General features: G+C 41.3%; 1 protein-coding gene across 1 annotated transcript in view; it reads left to right on the plus strand.

The window, feature by feature from the left end:
- The window catches only part of CUBN (cubilin), a gene marked incomplete at its 5' end in the record, with an annotated part of 146,083 nt that overhangs the window by 48,924 nt on the left and 77,968 nt on the right, over positions 1-19,191 (plus strand). Inside the window, 2 exons of the mRNA XM_082479884.1 lie at positions 8,285-8,444; positions 17,654-17,835. Of these exons, the coding sequence (XP_082336010.1) occupies positions 8,285-8,444; positions 17,654-17,835 (342 nt within the window). The remainder of the gene's footprint in view (positions 1-8,284; positions 8,445-17,653; positions 17,836-19,191) is intronic.

Here is a 19,191-nt window from a genome sequence, read left to right on the forward strand (position 1 = left end):
GTAGCATTCCAGGGATGTGCCATAATATCCTTTTTCTCGATCTGGGAATACCGCTTTAGATAATTGTTGCTTGCGCTCAGCTGGTCATCCTCTTTTTTTATTAGCTTATCATAGGAGGAAAAAAAAAGTTTACCCTGTTTCTAGTTTTACTCTCTTCTGTATTTGTAGTAATTAAATATGCTTAAAACATATTAGGAGACTAAATTTATTACATTTTATTTATAAGTGTGTCTTTTTAAAATGCTGCAGGAATTCTCCAAGCACAGAGAATGGCTTTGCTTATGTCCATGAATTGATTTACAAAATGCCACCGGTAGTACATCACCCTGGGGAAGCAGATGATATATTAAATATACCCATCCAGGTTCTGCACACAGACATCACATTACAGCCTGCTGGCCAGACTGCAGTGGTATCCATTAACGTATTACCATGCAAGCTGGCAGCACGCCAGCCCATCCCTGAATTCCTTCAGGGGTTTATGGGCCTCCACAAGAAGTCCTTCAGTGTAAGACTGTAAGGATAAAAGCAACAATTCTGCTTGGGTTTCTGTGGCAGGCCTCACGATTAGTACACAAGGAAATCTTAGACTTTGCACTGATTTTCAATGAGAGATCTGGATAGTCAGAAGGAAGAGTTTGGGGCCAAAAAGCTGCCCACCCTAGACAAGACTGGCTCAGGACTCAGATTTTTGTTTTCCCAATTGCCCACACTGTCAGAATCAAAGTACACTTTGGCTTTGGTGTTTGAAAGGTTACTTAGAAACAGACTTACAAATGCACACAAAAACTCCCACCCCTCAAGACAGCTAAATTTGTCAGTGATGAAAGGGTTGCACGATGCCTACAGAAACCTCAGATGACAAGAAGCACAAGTGAAGCCAACACAGACTCTGCTTTTGGACTCACAAAATGAGTCAGACCTTCATGGACTCAGCGTTTTCCACACCCTGCCAGCTCAGAGCAATGTGACTTTGTCTGTATCTTCAGGAAAAAGCACTGTACAATGAAGTGACTGTGAAATAATACCATATGATGGTAGTGTGCATGCCCCTTGTTGGGGAAAGGGCATTTGGGACTCATCTAGTTGCAGCTGGATTCTTCTCTCCTCTGTTCTTCTGTATTCCAAATTTTGCTGGAAAGCCTGGCCAACATCTGTGAGACTATCTGTGCAATGAAGTGGCTTATCCCACTCAGTAGAAGCATTACAATATGAAACTACATGGTGGCTGGAGAAACTCTATCATCTGAATTGGTCAAAGCTTCCCCTCATCAAAGGGAAGCCCCCAGACAACACAGAGAAAACCTCACCAGACTTTGAGGAAGGTCTTGTCCTTTCCCTCCCTGTTGTTCCCACAAACAGGCAGTTTTGCTTTCCTGGAAGCCTAAGAAGCAGGAATATTTCCCATTTCTCCTATCTTTCTTTGCCAAGACCAAGCTGCAGCTCTCCTCAGTTGCCATAATTATGCATGATGCAAATTTTCTCAAATGAGGGGATTCCCAGAGAGGATCCTGCCCTCTGGCCTCTGATGGTGTCAGTGTGATGGTGCTTGCATTGGCAGTTCAGTTCATGTGGGATGGCAAAGCACATGGGGAGCAGCACTCAGTCCTGCACGGAGTCAGCAGTGCTGCAAACTAACCAGAGCTGCCTGGGCTTTTCAGAGCAAGCACACCTTCTCCATCGCCCTTTCCGATTGCTCCATCCCTAGGCACAGCCCCGCCTCTTGTAAGGAGCTTTTCCCCCAGTAGCAGCTTTCTGCTAAAGAATAACGTTGGAAATATTATTGTCCCAAGCTCAAAAGCAGTCCTGCTCCCTTCACCACGTGTGGATTCTTGCTGCAGAAGAACCGCCTCACTTTCTGCGTTGTTGAGGAAAATAGGCATTCTACCAAAATAGCCACAGCCGTGTGACCAGGCATGTGGGATCCCACTGCCACAAGGGCGTGGATCCCCAAGCAGCCCCTTGGTCAGCCAAGGCGGGGGAGACACTTCAGGGACCCATTTGGACGCCAGCCAAGACAGCAAACCTCTGCCCATACCTCAGGGAGAGGCATGGGGTCAGGAGCAGGACATGGGCAGCCTGGGTTTGCCCTGGGCAATGGAGCCATGATTTGAGGTCAAAGCACCCACAGTGGTTAGCAGAAAGGCAGGCATTTTGAACGCATTCCCACACTGGACCACCTTGCTTTCAGCTCAGCCTGCTCCATCTGGTGTGCAGAACTGCCCCATTGCAGGTGGCTGAGACCTCCATCCAGACAGCGTGGTGAGTAGGTGGAGGTGCTTTCCTAATACAAGCTTGGGGATGTAAAATACCATGCTGAACAAATAAGGTTTTGAGTGCGGGTCTTGGGGTTGACCGACTAGGTAGATATCTCCCGGAATTCCTTTCTTAAACAGCAGTTGTTTCCTACTCCTATATCTAAAACATTTTTAAAATTTCATCCAAAGATACACCCTACATTTCTTAAATTCTTATAATAAATCCAGAGCCTTGCTAAAAAAAATGATTATTTTTATTTCATTTGCAGAAATAAATCTTTCCCAGAAATACAGGAATGAGCAGATTTGCCCGTAGTTAGAAATTCTTGTTTCTTTGAGAAGGTAGTAAGTGGTAATATGAGAGATGAAAAATTCTTTTTAAAAAATATTGCTGCAGTCCACTGTGGAATATAACTTTGCCTGAAACTTTCAAAGGTCTCTGAGTATTTCAGGCTCAGTCTACAAGACAAAACATAGACTCAGATACAACTCTTATTATTAAAAAACTAGACATTTAAACATTTTCATATGTTAGATAAATCTCAGCAAGGTTTATCAGTGTGCTTTTATATTTAGTGATGCACAATGTCAAACTCCCATTGTACTATGGAATAAAATAGTTAATTAGTGAAAGCGTGTCATTGTGTGGAGACAAAAAGTTGCATATGGTGGTCAGAGCAAGGCGTTTTATCAAAGGTCATCTAGGGCATAAACCTATTTAAATAATCATATAAAACCATTATTGAGAATGAGTTCTTAAGAAGGGCTTTTTTCTAGCGGCAATTGCAAACACTTCTCATCATGCAAGCACAAACATAACTTGATTTCATTCTCCTGTTTGTGCAGAAATAACAAGGCTCCACTCTGTAAATCGCTCAAAGTCTTAAGCTGCCTTTGTTTCTATGAAAACTATGTTGCTGTGGTGCTAAGATAGCGCAATGTGCCACATCCTGGAGCTTTAGTTTATTTGTTTTATCCCGCTGGCTGACAGACCTGCAGGTTCTCAAACTTGCACTCTAGTTCTAGAAGGAAATGTGTTGCTTGGAAATGGGTTATTTTTATTGGTGTTAATTCCTGCTTTAACAATTAATGGTGATCTCACTTTGGAGTGTATTCTGTTACTTGGATTATGATTATATTGTCTGGTTTTTGCTTCATTTTGTTTTCTGGTAACATATTTGTTGCGATGCCATCAGAATTTCCTTTTCAAAAAATGACCTGTTCAGGAAGAGCTGTGCAGATACCTGTAATCACTGCCTCTAGTGTTTAGATCAGTCCAAGTAATCCCATGCCAGGTTTCCCGCTTCTAAGAGGAAAGGGATACTTGTGTGTGTCAGAATAGCTCTTCGAGGATGTCCTAGAGGCTCCAGCAATGGGTGGGGCACTCGCAGCTCTGCTGGTCTGATCTGAGGCACAACCTCCTCTGCCGAATTCTGCAAATACAGCCCAGGGGCTGTTGCTGCTGGTCCCTGTGAAAAGGATTTCAGGCTGCAGACAAGACTCAAATGGAGACAATTATTGAAATAATTACCCATAATTTTTAATAAATTAATACATCTGATAATAGGATCAATTACAGTACAATAAAATGGGAACTGTCAGTATTCATAGGATCGATTTTGCCCTCATATGAAACCGACAGGTTTTCTTTGAAGACTCCATCATCTCTGGATTGAGACTGTGTGTTGTGCCTAACTTAATGTATGTAAGCAGCTTTTTTCCAGAGCAGGTTAGGCTGGGGGTTTTCCTTTGTAATCATTTTTCTCATGAAAAAACATGCTTTTTCACAGAAATAAAGTTCTCCAAGAGAAAATTGAAATTTTGCCCTAAAAAAATTAATCAGTTTTCTGCCAGGAAATCCGAGCAGATGGAGTCCCGCTACCTGTCTGGAAGGCTCCCGCCAGTCTCACTTTGCAAAAAGGAATAAGCTTGACAAGGCACTCAGCTAGAAAAATGTCCCTCTTTGGAGTACACCCAAATGGAACTCGTTCAAAGTTTCTTTCCTTCCATTTGTTTGAGATCGTTATTTCTTTCCACGCAGCAGAAACTCCATTTTCCAGTCGGCTCCGTCCTCGAGCCCTTGCTCCAGTTCTGGCAATGAGCTTCTCTGTGACACAGGTCACATTGCTTTGCTTTGCTCCTCCCAAGAGAAGTGAACAACTGTGGCCTCCAGAGCATCGTTACTGGTGTCGGCAACATATTTCCAGGCTGAAGAGTCAGAAAAGCCAAAATGTAATACCAGTGACCATGGTGTCTCCTCTGGGAGAGCTACCTAAGCTGAACCCTTCCTGCAGCCATGGCTGGCCCTGCTGTCCCGCTACAATGTACAGCAGATGGTTTTCAGTTGCCACTTTGCTGCAGGGCAGTCCCACAGCTTGATTCACCCCTTAGAGAGCTAGAACCTCCCCTTTTTACTTCTGTGTCAGCCTATACGCTTGCTCCTAGGCAGCCTGATAAGGAGTTTCTCCTGACGGTTATTGAGCCCATGTGTAATAATTCGTCTGAACCTGCCTGGGCCTGGTGCCGGGGTGCAGGCTGATGAAATGGAGCACTCCGGACACTGCTGGGTAATTGTTTCGGTTAAAGAGGGAGGGCTAAGGATCTGAACATGTGCTGCAGCTGTTTGCACGTTTTGCTTGTTGGATTGTCTGCCAAAATCATTATGAAGCCCTTGGATTTTCTGATAGAGGCTAAAAGGTCTGAACAAATAAAGAAATTACGAAACAAATATCTACAAAGAAAGAGAGCAAGCACTTTCTTCACAAGCAGCATCTGGGAGGAAGCCCAATCCCTAGTTCCTAGAGTAAGTGTGGTACCAGAGTGGCTAATAAACTGCTCCAAAATTAAGTTGTCTTGTACAAACCACCAGAGTACCTTGCTTCATATAGCCTAGGGAAGAACCTTCCCTTGATTTGCATCAGTTTAGGATAGCACAGCTGACAAAGCAGGCCCTTAAACAGGAAACACTATCTCAGAGATCAGAAGAGAAGTTGTGGCTCATGAGATCTGCGTTCAGCTTCAGTTTCACTTGCCCATATTTGTGTGAGAGCAAAACGTGGTTTGAGAAGTTCAAAATGCCCTGTGAAAACACACAGCTGTTCCCTTCATTTAGAAGTGAAAGACAGCTTGAAATTCTAGCAGTCGCGGTTCTGCCTCTCTCAATGAGTTACAGCTGGCCGGGCACTCGAATTTCCTGCAAAACTCCGCTCTGAACCCAGACCCACGGGGCAGTGCAGCACGAAGGGATTGCCATAGTAACCGTTCTTTGTGTCTTGAAAAACTGACTAACTGTTTAGAGGGGAAATTACATAGAAATGTGACATTCGCTGTCTTAGATAAAAATAACACTCCCTTGATGAATCAAAGTTGCAGGAGATTCATGAAGGTTGGGGTTTTTTTTTGCTGGATTTGAAAGTTTCTGGGTATGATTTAGTCCATAGTTATTTAGAATGGTATTTCACTTGTAATCATGAAAGCTAACGGCTGATCGTTGAATATATATCTTAAAATAGTTTTTGCTTCTATTCAGAGCACAGATTCAGGATCTCCACGTTGATTCATTCTTTGCCATTCATGTTTTTCTAGTGTAAGATTTCTGTGGCTTGAAGCCACAGAAATATGAGTAGTATATACCACAAAGCTGTTGAAGGAAGTAGTGCTATTAAAAAATCTAATTGGATCTGACTTTATTTCGTTTTGCTGAACTTAAGCCGTAAAAGAATGTATAAAGCTCTCAGCCTGGCTTGGAGGAAGGTCATAACTGTAATGCTGGGCATGGGACATCTCATTTGCCTGTCAGGTGGTCCTTCAAACTTTATATTTGGAAAGAATGCAGATGGATATTCAACTTCTTAACAGCTAATCTTTATGACAATTTCATATCTATTATCAACCACATCTGACCAAGGCTTTGCAAGAACTACCAGCAACAGGTCTGCAATTAGAAACTTCCAAGCTTTTCTGATCTCACCTAGAGAAATCATACTGAATGGAGTGATAGTTCTCAAGTTCCAATACACTTCTCATGCTCTGAGCCTTTCATTCCATTAAAAGATTGAAACCAAAAAGTTTCATGGTCACCAGCCATAAAATAGGCTATGGAATATTACCATAGAATTATTCCTGCAATCTGCCCTTAACTTCTGTCTGAACTACATCCTTTTTTTTTTTATTAAAAAAAGATATTCAAACTAGACTGTCTGCTTAAGGATTTGTAACCATTTGATGAGTAGACTTCTAGGCCCCAACTATGTCTTAAATCAACAATAAGATTTCTGAAGGTTCTGCAAGACCAACATCTTGAACAGAAAAGCCACGGGTTTAATTACTCATTCCCATATGTGTGTCTGCTAGAAAATGTGTGCAAAAATTAGTAGCTAGCATGGTTAATCAATATTTGCTGTAATATCATACTTCCATACTATGGGTGTTGAGTGTAAGAGAATTCTTACTGAAATAAGAGGTATTTGGAAAAGAGATTTGAATGGAGAGCTAAGATAAATAAACCTTGGCTGTTTTTCTAGGGATCATAGATTTGATTCTTTGCACGGAGAGAACTTTATGGTGATGGCTTCAGAACAGAGAAAAGTTTTTGTTGAAATTCTGAAGGGAAGCATGCCAAAAATTCACAATGAGAATGTTCAGACATGGTTTCTGTGCCAGTAATTTGCTGGCTTTTGTTAGGAAGATGTGCTCTGTGAGACAGAAGATTGGATGAACTGTGGCAAAGTGATAAAAAAGCACAAGGGTTGCTGGTTTTATAAACTTTAAGAATCATCATAACAAAAGTAGAAATAATAAAGCAACTCCTAACTTGACAACTGGCAATCTGATATCATAAGTCAAAGGCAATTTTGCTAAAATGTCTCATTTTTACCAATTTTGCAAAAATTATTCACCTCACCCCTGAAAAATGACATTGAGCACTGGGATATTTGGTGAGGAACATAGATGCATATTCAGTGTGATTTACTGGATTTGAAAAAAGTCACAAAACTAGGACTTGAAAGACTCTTTAAAGCTGTTTGGAGACAACTAATGTGAAGAGGCTTAAAATATCTAAGCATCCACTATCACCTCATCAAAACTTGTATTGTTTTCATTTAAGTGTGAGTATATGACTAACTTCAGATTTCAAGATTTAAATACACTAATATTGCCATAGCATTTTATTTGCAGGTTGTTGTTTGGTTATGTTTGTGGGGGTTTTGTTTGGGGTTTTGTTTTTTTTTTTTTTTTTAGAGTGGTGATGTTTTAAGAGTCGGATGGAGGATTTCTCATCTGTATTGGGGGAACAGAAAGATTTTCAGGCTGGCCACATCTGCCAACACACTGATTGTCAAAATACCATCATGTAGAATATGACTAGGAGATCAAACATAAAGTGTTTCTAAGTACAGAAGTTCAGAAAGCATGACTCAGTCCACTTCTCCAAAGCAGGACACTAGCATAAAATCATGAAACAATAAATAAACATATGTGAAGCTTGCCTTGTGTTTTTCGAGGATTTACTTTGCTTTTAGTTTTCAGTTTGTCCTCACTACTCTGGGAGGCCCTGGTGATGCTGATTGCTTGATTTTCTCCATCACAAGCTCAGTCAGTCCTGAAATCACCTGAGTGCAGTCTTAAAGTAATGATGTAAACAGAGTCATCACCAAGGGGTTTGGAGGCACTGGGCATCTAAGATGCATAGTCAAATCATACCCATGACATCCTGTTTTTCTTTCTATTTCAGTTCATTACCATTTGCCCTTTATCTTCTTCCCCAGCAACCCCCAATACACACCAAAACAGAAACATCAAAACCTTCCTACTGTACACAGTGTGCAGCCAGGTTTAAAGACATATTGCAGTTATATTTGCTCATCATTTCATCCAGATCTTTCCATGCTCCCCGGAGCTCCTATTGCTGTGCAAAGGTGGCCGGAGAGAGAAGTCTTACTGTTTTTTCTTTGACATCCTTTACAAAACATTAAGAATTGGGGAGCTGCTTCTTACTGACTGGGATATTTTTTGTTTCATTTCAGCTCTATGATGGGCCTAATGTGCAATCCAACCTGATAGGCACTTTCTGTGGACAGTCTCTTCCACTGGCAGGGAACACTACAGGGACCAGCCTTCATGTGGTGTTCTATTCTGACGGACTGAACGCTGGAAGCGGGTTCCAGATGCTGTGGCATGTTAATGGTATGTTAACCAGGTTTCCTCTGGGAAGGAATGTTTTCTTCTTCTCTGTATGTGTAATGGTGTCCCAGTGAATGCCACCCTATGTCAGCTAGGTAGAATTAATCCATTACAGCTCTAAAAACATTGCATTTCCTCATAATTCCTCAAATACTTGCCCAGTGGATGTTTCTGCACATGCACACCTTTAAGATCATCTGATCAGAGACTGAGAGCTGTTGTGAAATATGCTGTCATCTGCAGAAGGAGGCACAGGGACAGGGGGCATCTGCAGAATTTCTGTACTGAACAGGAGATAAATGCTATTGTAGGGGAGTCGTAGGTGACTCGGGCTTTCTAATGGGAAACACTCAGTCCTCCATTTGCCCCATTCCTATAGACGTGTGTCTAGTTTTCTTTAGTGGTGCTTGTTTTGTTGGGTATTGTGTTCATTTCCAACTGCCCCCCACCCCCCTTCTCTGCATGAAATAACATTGGCCAGGATGTGCTTTGGGTGGTTTTTCTCTTGTTCTTGCATGTCACCAAGGCTGTCACAGGCCTCATTAAATAAGCGAGCATGCACGCCAATTATAAATAAATCTGTTAATGACTGTACAACTGCAAACTATGTTTGCAGTTTCTTCATAAGTGAGGCTTTGCAACTTTTTCACTCTGCTTATTTAACAGCAATATTGGACTGTAACAAGATTAAATGGTGTGCCATTGTACAACCCATCAAAGAGGATCCAACCTTGAAAATAATTAAATCGCCACAGTTGCCCTGCCTGTCTAATCAGTTCACACCATTCAGTTTTGACAGCATTGTAAAGCAGCTGAAATCGGCTGCGGAGGCCCCACCGTGGGTTGCTGAGGTGTATGGCATGCTATACATTGTTTGAATAGGAGCTCCTCTGCACTACCACAGACTGCTGGCGTTTGCAGGCTCCCAAAGGGCTCTCACCGACTAGACAGTGGTGTTTTGCATTCAGCAGAGGTCAAGGAGCATTTCTGGGCAAAGGAGGGACATATGTGGGAGGAGTGAGATGTGTGGCAGGAGCCAGCAGGGGAAGTGCCACAGCACAAAGGTACCTTCTTGTGCTTCGAGGTGATGTCATTCTGAGACTGCACAAAAGAAGAAAAAGTGGAGGCTTTTATGCACAGCCAGATGACATCAGCTCCATACAGTAGCCATGGTGCTGGGTTAACTTGCTTTTCTAAAGCTCTCAAAGCTTTCCAGAATCTGCCTGCATGGTAAGCGCTCTTGTGCTTTCCCTCCACACCCTCCCTCACTCCCCCAAGAATTTCCCGGACTCTCCAGCCCTCTCCCATCCCCTCCACACTCTTTTTTGCACTGACACATTAACTTCTGTGTCAGTCAGTGCTGCCCCTCTGTTAGTTCCTGGAAACTAAACTGCAGCCTAACGCTGCACAGGGCCGAAACTGGTAATGTGGGGCTGTGTCTGAGCAGCAGAGCAGGATCTGTGGATTCAGATAGGGCCAGTTCCTAGGGAATGTCATTGCTGGCTCAGAACATCACAGCTGCCACTCCTGACAGCCTGTAATATGAGCGCAAGTTCCTCCAGAGTTGCCCACAGTACTCTTCTTTTTGTTCATTGCAGGCACTTCCTTTTTTTCTCGACTGGTGTCATGCACAAATATGGGTATTCCTCTTAGCCTTGGTGGCTGGGCATATACTGTTGCCCGAGACTGAATAAAATTAGATGTGTTCCTGTGCTTGGGGTGCTATATTTGCTTCTCCCTTCTGAAAATCTTTCAAATACACACAAAAAAAAATCTCAGTGGAGAAAGTCCCTTAGTCTAGGGGAACTCACCAGGAGATGCAGCTTTGAGTTGGGTATTTCAGAGTGAAGCATTCAGGTCCCCTCTTCTCTGAGGGCAAATCCCTAAGAGAATCTAAACCTGGATCTGGTAACTTCTCACCTGACGAGAAAATAACAAGGCTATATATACTGCTGAGAGAAGAGCTTTTACTTGTGCTCAAGTGACAAATGTGTGGTCTAGAGTTCAAGCTGCTATGAACTATTTCTCAGGCTGTCCATGTGCTCCTTAACTGGCAGTTTTGAAGCATCTAAGAGATATATATCAAAGACATTCACATGCTTTGGCAATAAAAGAGAGCAGCACTTATATTTGCCACCATGTGCCTGATACAGTTCTTTCATACACTTTTTCCAGCAGCTTTGCTCATGGTTATGAGGTGATCACAAAAAGCCAAAAGCTTACCTCATTGATAACGGGTGTGAGGAGCCTCTGCTGCCACACACAACACAAATTTTAGGTGTTTTGATTTGAAACATTTGCATCTGATCTTTCCAGTTGCTGAGCAGCTACTTTTCAGTTGCTGAGTTGCTGACCTGGGTTGCTGAAGAAAACCCAGTTTTTAGGCTTTCCCAAAGACAGAATTAGTAACTGAACCTAGGAAAATGCCGTTATTTATGCTTAAAAGCATCCTATATAATTTTAACTTCGATGGAAAGCTGTAGTGTGAAGAATTCAATTTAAAAGTGGTTTTGGTTCCGAAATAACACTGTTCATCTAAGGGGCTTTCATTGATGAGGCTGGATTTAGAATTGACTTGGCTAAATAACTAATGTTTTCTTCTGCGGCCAAGGCTTCAGGAGGCTTATTCACCAGAGGAAGGCTTGAATCTTCAAGGTGCTCATTCCACTTCTGCTGTTTATTAAGAAGCTTAATACAGGCAAATATATTTTGGGGCATATATTGGCCCTTTGAGAAAGAAAGAACAAACTCTTGGTAACAGTTTGGATGTTGCAAAGATGGCATGCCAATTGAATTGCTTCCCCCCCCCCCCCCCCAACAAAAAAAAGAAATCAGGAGGCCAAAAGGGCAAAGGTCTCTCAGTGCAAAATTACACCAGTGACAACTGTCACTATGTGAGAAGACACATATTTCCTAGACCCGTCACTTACCTTATTAAGCAATGTGCATGTAGGAGCTGACTGCTTTATATATACATCTGAATTTCATTGGAAGCTCACTCATAAGGCTGCTTGATTGTCAACAGAGCTTATAAATTCAATTGGCTCTTCTCAGCATAGTCAAAATTTGCACCTGGTATTCTGTTTTCTGTGACACATTAATTCCCCCTTTAAAAAAAGAAGTAAAGCACACTGTTGAGAAAATAATTATGTAGCCCCAAAGTATTGTATTGCTCTTTCCCTTTCTTCATCATCTTCCTTAGGATTTCCCTAAGAAACCATGAGTGATGGACACAATGTGGAGAAAGCCCACTTGGTTCATGAGAAGAGAAATTTTCATTACTCTGAGTCTGTATTTTCAGAAGATGAAAACTATTAAAAGGCATACAATAGCTAAAGACTAGCTATTAAAAGGCATACAATAGCTAAAGAGTTCTTCAGTATATGTGTTGGGTAAAAGGTGAAACCGTTTGTTAGTTCTTCAGGGAAGCATAACAGAAACAGAGAATAGATTAAAATGCAGAAGCCATTCAATGCAGACATTTGCCAGGCATCCATTAGGATTGCTGGAGAGAATATTGCATTGCAGGTCAATGAGGGAGCTGGGGGCCAGATTTCCTAAGCCTGAATCATAGCTCTGTTGTTGATTTCTTCTGCAGCCTTTGACAAATTGCCATTTGTTCAGTTTTATAAAATTACTATTCTATTTCAGTGTCTTTCTGTCACATTTAGTCTAAAGATGCTCAGGGTCTGATCTTTTGAAGTCCCGAGCAGTTGTTTGAGTTGAAGGTGCTACCATGTTCAGAGCTGGCTTTTTGTATTGCAGTCTGGCTCTTAAAAATGTAGACGTGTTCTTTAGGAGAGTTAAGGATGAATTCATTTGTGTTTCTTCAGCAAGCTGGAGCTCTCCCCACCCCCAAACTAATATATAAGAATAAGGGCCAAAATTTTCTTAAAATTCTTGTTGTTGAACAGTTCAATCAATGTCTGAGACCTAGAAAATGACTTTTTTTTTTGACACTGAACACTGGCAGCTGATGCGGGAACTGTGACCGTTCTGTATCTTGGAGGATTCAGCTCCTGTTTAAATGCCTAAATTTGCCTTTATGTCTCTGGGTCCCAGTAGTCTATCTTTATTTATTATCCACCTCACTGATTTCAGATTGGAACATGTTGAAGAAAATACCAGAATTCAGGAGACTGATAAAACAATAAGAATCAAAGGTACAGAAGTGATAAACGTATCAGAAAGAAGAAGGGGGAAAAAAAACAGTTTATCACTTGAATTTTTACTCTCTTGCATAAACCCTCATCACAGAAATTATCCCGCTTGCCCCATTGGATAATATTCTATGAACCGAACATACTCAAGAGAGCAAAAGATTTCAGAATCAAATCCAAGTTATACTTCATGCAAGTATTAGTGTAGTACCAGCAAATGTTCATACTACATGCTCCTTGCAGCTAGAGTCAGTTAATGTTTACTGAAATATTTCACCATGAGCACAACAAATGGAACAACGCTGAATCCTTTCATTTCCCTAACTCTGATTTTACAGGAACGGTGCCAGTTCACTTTAAACTTTATGGAAGGGATTTTTCTAGCATGTGGCTAAAACATACCCATGAATAAAACTGAAAACCTTGCAAATAGAGGTTTCCACAGATTACTAGCTCTCTATTCAGCTATAATTATTTATGAGAATAGGGATTCTTCTTTGGTTAATGAAAACCATCTGCTAACCAGACAGACAATAATACAGAAAGACATCTATAAATCATCCCTTGCACAATCTTCAATGGCTACTTAGTTTTTAGCCAGAGAAAAGCAAAGACACCAAATATATGTTTTCTGAGTTTCTATTTGTTGCCTGATTTCCTAGCAACTAACACCAGGTTAGGTAGTTGTTTTAAGCATTTTTCAAGGGAATTCCAGGACCTTTACACTACTGAAAGTGTATCTCCCCTCCCTTTTTTTTTCTTGGTTTAACTGCAGGGCTGAAGTTTCCAAAATGTCTGCAAGGAGGTCTGAGTAAACTGAACATATGCTGTACGCAGTTCAGCTGCAAGAAACTTTTCCACAGTGCAGCTGTCTGTATATCTGTCCACATACAACAAGATTATATATTTCTGTGCTGAGAAAAACTTTTAAAGATGTTTCACTAGGAACAGAATGGTTTCAGATTATTCGCTATTCTTTCAGTGAGAGCTGAAGTCATGTAGCAATTTATAGGTTCTACTTCCACATTTTTATTTACCCCTAAAAGACCAAGTCTTTTTTTTTACTTTGTTGCCATACAGCACGAATTCCATTTATTTGAATAGAAGCAAACTCTAATCTTTTGCAGACAAATGTAAACATTGGGAGAAGGTTTGTATTCATTTAATGGTGATGCCAGAGATGGGCGAATTTTAATTAGCTGAGATGATTACATCATCATTTAAGCTTTTCCTATTTCAATATCTTAATAAAGTAGGCGGGCTACTTTTGTATGGAAATTACATTACAGGTTAAATCAAAGCATATTTCTTAGCTTGCTCAAAAAATAGGAAAAGGATACGGTATACAGAAACGCGTGCTTCAAAAAAACAGCCCTAGCATTTCTCCTGAAGTTTTCCTTTTAAATGCAAAATCCATACATATATTCACATATATACATATATGTATATAAATAAATATGCATCTGCATCTAAATCTACATCTTCAGCCTGAACACCATTCATATGAATGTAATTTGTTTGATATCTTTTCTGATTATTTTAAGTATCTGCCAAGGCAGATTTCAAAGCCTAGTATAAGCATCTTAAGGCAGGGAGTCTGTCTTCATAGGTAACACAAATAATAGGAAAAATACCTGCGGTTTAGTTTTCCTTGATAGCCTGTATCTGTGATCCAATCAAAGAAAGCAATAAAGACACAAGAATTTTGTGGCTAATGGAAATGGGGAATACACTGAATAAATCAGGGATCAAATTCTAAATTCACCTTTTAAAATACTCAAGAGAAAAAATTTGTGAATAGTAAGGACCCATAATGTTCCAGAAACCAAAATATAAGCTCCAAAGTCAGTGAATCAGAGTTTGCTTCTCATTTTGAAGCAATATTCCTGGACAACTCTTTAAAATAAACAAATCTAAGGCTGGGCAAATCTTTCACATACAACGTTTGTAAGCATTTCAAAAAGTTTTTCTATCATTTGAGTTTGCCTCATTTTAGTGTTCCATAGATGCAGCAAGTGAGTTTAAAGGCAGGAATATTTGTTTAAATCTCTTATTACAGTATTTCTGTAAATATTTTGTTAAAATCATCTAGCAACTGTATTTTCAAAAAAAGCACAACAGAACTGATTCTTACTTCATCCATATAAGAGCAGAAACATAATATATAGACTTTTTGCAAGTTGGCCAGAGAGTTCAGAGATTATGTTTCTGCTCTGATATGGAGATTTCGGCTTGCGTATGCAGGGCAGTCAAAATACTTCTGGTGTGAAGTTCACATATTTGCAAAGATCAGTGAGTCCTTTTTTCAGCTATTAGTCAGTGAATACTTAGTCATAAACTCAAACAATTTCCAATCTGTTTGTAAACAATTAATAAATGATTGGCAACATGAGTTCAGCACATTCATTATAAGAAATGAATCACAGAGATCTGAACTTTACCTCCATTTTACTGGAGCACTTAAGAAGGATCACTTCTCTTAACAAAAAGCCGTTTCTGGGAACATTTGCAGTTGGAAGAAAAGAAATGGCACATTAACAACAGTTTGACGTTCTTGTTCATGTGCTTCACACACCTCATCCAGAGAATATCGAGGGAGCTCCGAGAAAATATAAACGGCTCTGGAGAGGGAGCGGGACTAATCGGCATGCTACCTGCAAGGGTTGCAGAGAGAGAAAGGTCTGTGCCTCAAAGCACCGCACGCAAGCTTTCCACTCATCTCAGCCATTTCATGTTTAAATAAAAACCATGTCTCTGTGGCTGTCAGGAAACTCTTGGTAGGAGAAGCTGAGTCATAACTGCCTGTTTAGTTTTAAAATGTTCCCAGCTTTCTTCAGGCTGAGATAAATAGCAATTGGCTTTGTTCTCCCCAGCTGAAACTCCTCTGTCTCCCTGTTCCCACCCCCTCAGCAGCCGAGCCATCAAGTCTGTCTGTTGAGAAATCTTTTCTGTTTCCCAAGCTGGCCAGGCTTTCCCCTCCTGAAGTCTGTCCTCAGCGGCTGTGTCATGCCCACTGCTGAGGGAAAGGAAAGAGAGTAACTCTCCCTGCAAATTCAGCTGTAAGTCTCCCCCCTCTCCCCCCCGACACCTTTTTTTCCCCCCAGTTGTAAAAACCCAACAACGTGGGGGTTTTTTTTGAGGAAAATTAGGCTATCTTCTGATGGCATTGGAGAAAAAAAAAAAAGGGGGTGGTGGGTTACACTGAAGCTATCTTCCTCTCTGTCTCTCTGCTCTAATGTTCACAGAGATCAAAGTTTCAGGGGCTTAACATCTACCCACCAGTGCCGGCAGGCCCCGGAGCAACTAAGTGCACTACCCTTTTCTGTGTCTCCAGAGGGACTGAAGGCAGGATTGATTTCAAATACACTTGAAAGCATCTTTTACTCCTTGATTGAGACATCCAGTAACTCTACAATGTAGCTTTGTGGCTGCAGGGCAAACCACCTCAGGGTCATGGAGCATCTTGTGCAGCAGTGGGGGGAAAAGGGAGAAGGAAGCCCTTGCCAATTCACCTGTGAGGTCAGCCTCAGCTATGTAAAAGCTTCCTGGGGTTATAGCTAGCTATTGTACAATTGTGGGAATTCCTGTCTTTAAAAGGTGGTTTTCCAGTGAGTACTGAGTGAGGGACCAACAGAGATCTGTGTTACATTGCTGGCATGGCTGCAGTCTTCCTCACATCTGCATTTAGATGGCTTTTTTTTAGTTTAAAACAGCTGCTTATTGCTTTGCTCCCTTTCAGACCAGCTGCTCTTTCCTCTCTTAGATTTGTATGTTGCAGTCCTAGAAGTCCTAGAGCAAACTGTGGTAAAGCCAAACTCAAGTTTCAGTGAGGAGCTGAAAGACCCCATGGTAGAGATGATGGCAAATGCTTCTGGGGCTTAGCAGCCACCCTTCAATAACCACAAGTTTGTCACAGAAGCTGTTGAGGAAAGTATTTGCATTTAATTGAAGATCTTGATTTATAGCTTCCTGAAGAAAAAAGAAGTGTTAAGCAGAGCAATGGCCAAAGGTACCTTGTTCAAGTTGCAAATTATGCATAGACTTAATAGAGATTAGGGGAGTTTTACACATCTGTGTGGATTAGTTGAGTGGGTCAGAGGTGTAGTTTATTTCTTTTACGTTATAAAATATCTCCTATAACTAAAAGTTAGGGTTGTTGTGCCTTCCCACCCTGCTGTTACTTGCACCTGGGGACTGGGTCAGGGAGAGTGTCTTCCTGGGAACTCAACAAAAGGAGGCAAGCACAGCAGTTGACACATTTCCAGAAAGCAATGACAAAACTTCAGTCTCAGGTGTTCAGGTATTTTGTGCTGTGAAATCGGCGTCTGTGTTTGATCCATTGTTTTGCATATTTTTTTTTTAATCTAGGTCACAATATGCAAGAACTTAATCACCAAAGGGGCTGGGGAGTGAGGTTAGGACAATAATTTACTGAAAAGAAAATACATAACTTTTCAAACATGGCATGTCTTAGAATTGCACAGTTACAATTCAATAAAAAAGAACAGAAAGCCAGTTTATCCACTGTGACTTGGCAGCTTGTAATCACGCTCAGTGGGCTGAGGGAAATTGCATTGTCTTTGATTTTATGATTTCTAGAGCAGTGGGAAATGGTATTTTTACAACAATAGGAAGCCCTCCCCATGGTAAGTAACTTAGGTTGTGTATTAGTTGAGGTCAGTTACAGCTGAGGATGGATCTGATTCAGCTTTCTAGAACTGATCAAAGTTAGATGCCAATACAAAAAATGTCACTTTTTTTTGCTCTGTATCTCAGTTTCTTCAGCTGTCAAGGCAGATGCTGAGGTACAGGGAGAAACATGCCAAAACAGGAGGTGAAGTGCTTACTGCATGGGCAGTGTCAGCAGGTCCAGTCTGCCATTCCCGAGTTTCTCTTCCTTGCTAGACCTCAGTTCTCCGTGATACAGCAGACCCTCAAGTCTAGTATACGCATTTGTGCATGAATCGGGTGCTAATGCCTGTCCTCGTTGCAGAGCTGTTGGTGAGTTTTTCCAGACCCCCACACTGATGGGCTGCTTTGCTCTGTTGTCAGGTTGTGGAGGAGAACTCTCTGGTCCTTCTGGTTCATTTCAAAGCCCTGGCTACCCCAACAGATACCCAAGCAATAGGGAATGCATCTGGTACATTCACACAGCACCTGGTAGCAGCATTCAACTCACCATTCGGGAATTCGACATTGAATATCACCCGAACTGCAACTATGATGTTTTGGAGGTAAGAGCATTAGATCTACTCCTCAAAAATACACAAGTTTTCTGTCTGGAACAGATAATCCCAATAACTGCAAGACCAGAACAAACAATCCTACTGCAATTTCCTATTTCTGCTGTGCCTATAGTTATGTTCCAAGATGTTGTCACAGAAGCCACAATGCTCTTATTATTTTTTGGTTTTATGCCTTTAGTGTCTTTATACCTTAATCAATAATGATGCTAGGCACTGTAAACTTCCTAACAAGAGACAAAACTGCTTTGAAAAACTCAGTCTTAAAAATTCCACCTTTTACAAAGAACTAAGTGTAGGGTGCTGTGCCGTGGAGATAAAATTTCATGATGTAAAGGAAGATAATGGAGGCACAGTTGTTGGGTGTTTCAATGTTAATACATGGATGTCATTTGAATGTTTTTGTAATGAACCCAAAAGATCGATTAAGAGATCTTGTACCATTTCACTGGGGCCTTTCTTCTCTTCTTCTCCTGGGTAATGTGATGTGTGACCAGCATACAGCTATACAGCTTTCTGTCCAGCACCTACACATACTCACTGCTGCCTATTCTCACCTTTGTAGCTTTGATTTTTCCACCTTATGGTCCTTAGTGCACACTCATCAGCGATATTCCTGGAAGACCTAATCCACATCCCAAAGCAGGTCCTAAATCTACAGTTGCCAGACAGATGATTGCTCAGCATTTGTATGAGTAGAAGAGATGTCTAACAACTCCAGCTTTCTGGCTCTAAAACAGGCTTCCCTAGCTTAGCAATGAAATGGAAGTCTTGACGAAATGGACACTGTGCTTTGAGTATCCTATTGACTTTGGGACTTCTGTAGGATATGGGTGTAAGGAAGTTGTTCCATGAATTCTCCATCACTGGCATTGGCAAGTACGACTGTATGTCACATTGCTGACACCAGTGCCTGTGAGTAGGTGACCTGTCTTGGCTGGTTTGGGTATTGATGGAGTCTGTTGTATTGCAGTGGCATTGTTGTTTGTGCCTAAAATAACTAGACTGAAGCTAATCTGCCTGTAAGCTTCAGTTATGCCCCTGTTGCCTGGAGGAATCCATTAAAAAGCTATGAAATCGAAGTCTGTTGTGGTTGACCATATCTTGAAGAGTGCAAGGACAATGGGTACATCTGCAGGTGGTCACCCAGGAGCTATCACTATCCAGTAAGAGTATGGATGGCTGGCAACCATTAGCTTGACAACTTTTTGATTAGTGGGGGGAGGGTGGGGTGGCCTACAACCAATGAGTGGATTGCCAGATGCAAATGTCTTAAAGAAGTTGTTTAAAAGGATCCTACAGTTTGCTGCTCTGTATTCCTGAGCAAGGTATTCACCTTAGGTTTTG

This window comes from Vanellus vanellus, assembly GCF_965231255.1.
Source record: "Vanellus vanellus genome assembly, chromosome: 2".
Taxonomy (NCBI): domain Eukaryota; kingdom Metazoa; phylum Chordata; class Aves; order Charadriiformes; family Charadriidae; genus Vanellus; species Vanellus vanellus.